This window comes from Plectropomus leopardus, unplaced genomic scaffold (genome assembly GCF_008729295.1).
Source record: "Plectropomus leopardus isolate mb unplaced genomic scaffold, YSFRI_Pleo_2.0 unplaced_scaffold3349, whole genome shotgun sequence".
Lineage (NCBI taxonomy): Eukaryota > Metazoa > Chordata > Actinopteri > Perciformes > Serranidae > Plectropomus > Plectropomus leopardus.
Window position 1 is genome coordinate 1 of NW_024636568.1, and position 2283 is coordinate 2283.

The following is a 2283-nucleotide window of genomic DNA, read 5'->3' on the forward strand; positions in this document are numbered from 1 at the left end:
TTACATTTAAGGATTTTTAAAATGTTTTTAGATCATCAGTCAATTTGATAATTAGTTTGGTGTTTGTTAATAGCGTGAGCTGATGAACATCTGGTTGCTTGGTAACCACAGTGTGAGTCAGTGTGTCACACTTTCACCCCAACCTGAACCAGGTGTGTCTCTCTGTGATGTCACATCAGGTTCAGCCAATCAACAGGGCAGAGCAGCTCCTCACCACGACTCGTCAGGCGACAGCGCCGCCGCCATCGAAAACCCAAAACACAGCGGATGGAGAGGGTACACACACTCACACACACACACACACACACACACACACACAGAGGTCACATGACGTTAATGACAGAGTTCAGTGTCTCTTCATGGTTAAAACTTTTTCTCACATTCAGGTTTTAAAGTTTCAGACAGAATGATGATAAATATTAATATAGATGTGTATATTTATGTATTTGTTCATATCTTTGTGTATATTTGCATAAATATACACAATAACAAACAACGCACTCAGTCACAACATCATAATGCAAGGATCTAAAATTAGAGAAAAAATACATGAGGTTTGGTACAAAGACAGAATGTAACATTTCAAAACAATAAATATTCAAAGATGAACACATGAAGTATTTATACACTCAGTACATTTACACAGTATTTATACACAGTACATTTACATACAATATTTATACACAGTACAGTTACACAGTACATTTACATGCAGTATTTATACACTCAGTACATTCACACACAGTATTTATACACATAGTATTTATACACAGTACAACATTACTGATACACTACACAACATTATTCAGGGACTGCACTCTTATTGTGACAGTCTCAGAAAGGAAGCAGCTTACAGGAAGTGAGATGAGACACTGTCATGACATCATCTGATGAGACAGCTTCATTCTGTCTTCATGTTGTCCTTATATTTCTTTTCGTTTAACTCTGTCCTCCTATCTGTCCTTCTGTCTGTCTCACTCTTTGTCCTCCTCTTTGTTCCCTTGTGTCTGTCTGTCCTCCTGTCTCTGTCCTGCTATTTCTGTCCTCCTATTTTTGTCCTCCTGTCTTCCTGTCTCTGTTCGTCTGTCCTCCTATCAGTCTGTGTCTTTCAGCAGTGTCACTGACTCCACCATGTCGCTCAACGTCATCACTGTCACTCTGAACATGGGTGAGTACCACAGGAAGTACTCAATTTCGTCAGTACAGACTAGGCCTATGTCAGCCTCACTAGGGGCTGGTTCAAGTCCAGGCCAGCCCTAACTATAAGCTTCATCAAAGAGGAGGGTCTGAGCCAGCCCTAACTATAAGCTTCATCAAAGAGGAGGGTCTGAGCCAGCCCTAACTATAAGCTTCATCAAAGAGGAGGGTCTGAGCCAGCCCTAACTATAAGCTTCTCAAAGAGGAGGGTCTGAGCCAGCCCTAACTATAAGCTTCATCAAAGAGGAGGGTCTGAGCCAGCCCTAACTATAAGCTTCATCAAAGAGGAGGGTCTGAGCCAGCCCTAACTATAAGCTTCCATCAAAGAGGAGGGTCTGAGCCAGCCCTAACTATAAGCTTTTCCAAAGAGGAAAGGTGTTGTTCATTATCAATTTTTTGTACCACTGGTATTTAAACGCTCAGGTGTTACCTGTCATGGTTGGTGAATTACCTTAGATGTTTTTGTTTGGAAAAAGCATAAAAATGTAAATAAATAGTCCTGCTAATTTTAAGTGACAATGATTATGAACACCTTGTTAGACCTTATCTCTTACACATGTTATGATATTAAAATAATTGATAAGATTTCTTCTAAAATCCTTGATGTTCCTAAAACAAACAAACATTTCTGGGATATTCTCTGAGTTGTAGAACTGCAGTTCCCATCATGCTTTGGGTTTTGTAAGTGAGCATTCTGATGTTTTAAACTTTTTGATTTTAATTTGTGAGAGTGAGAGTAGTAGTTCCCAACATGGACTGATATGTTTTGGTGAAAATGTCTGTCTGTGTGCCTGTCTGTCTCTCTGTCTGTCTCTCTGTCTGTCTCTTTGTCTGTCTCTCTCTTTGTCTGTCTCTCTGTGTCAGAGCGGTATAACTTCCTGGGTATCAGTATCGTTGGTCAAAGTAACGACCGAGGAGACGGAGGGATTTATATCGGCTCCATCATGAAGGGCGGAGCTGTGGCAGCAGACGGACGCATCGAGCCGGGAGACATGTTACTGCAGGTACTAATACTGTGTCCATACTACTGTGTCCGTCCTACTGTGTTGGTACTTCTTATATTAACTGAGTGAATGATGGTTTGTG

The 2283-nt window shown here is 40.8% G+C and overlaps 1 protein-coding gene across 1 annotated transcript; it reads left to right on the forward strand.

Moving 5' to 3' along the window:
* Positions 1-142: 142 nt before the first annotated feature.
* On the forward strand, positions 143-2246 carry LOC121938789 (segment polarity protein dishevelled homolog DVL-3-like; the record flags this gene model as incomplete). Its single annotated transcript, XM_042481957.1, has 3 exons — positions 143-276; positions 1099-1168; positions 2062-2246. Coding segments are annotated over exons 1-3 (264 nt in total), but the record flags the coding sequence as incomplete, so codon positions are not given.
* Positions 2247-2283: the final 37 nt, after the last annotated feature.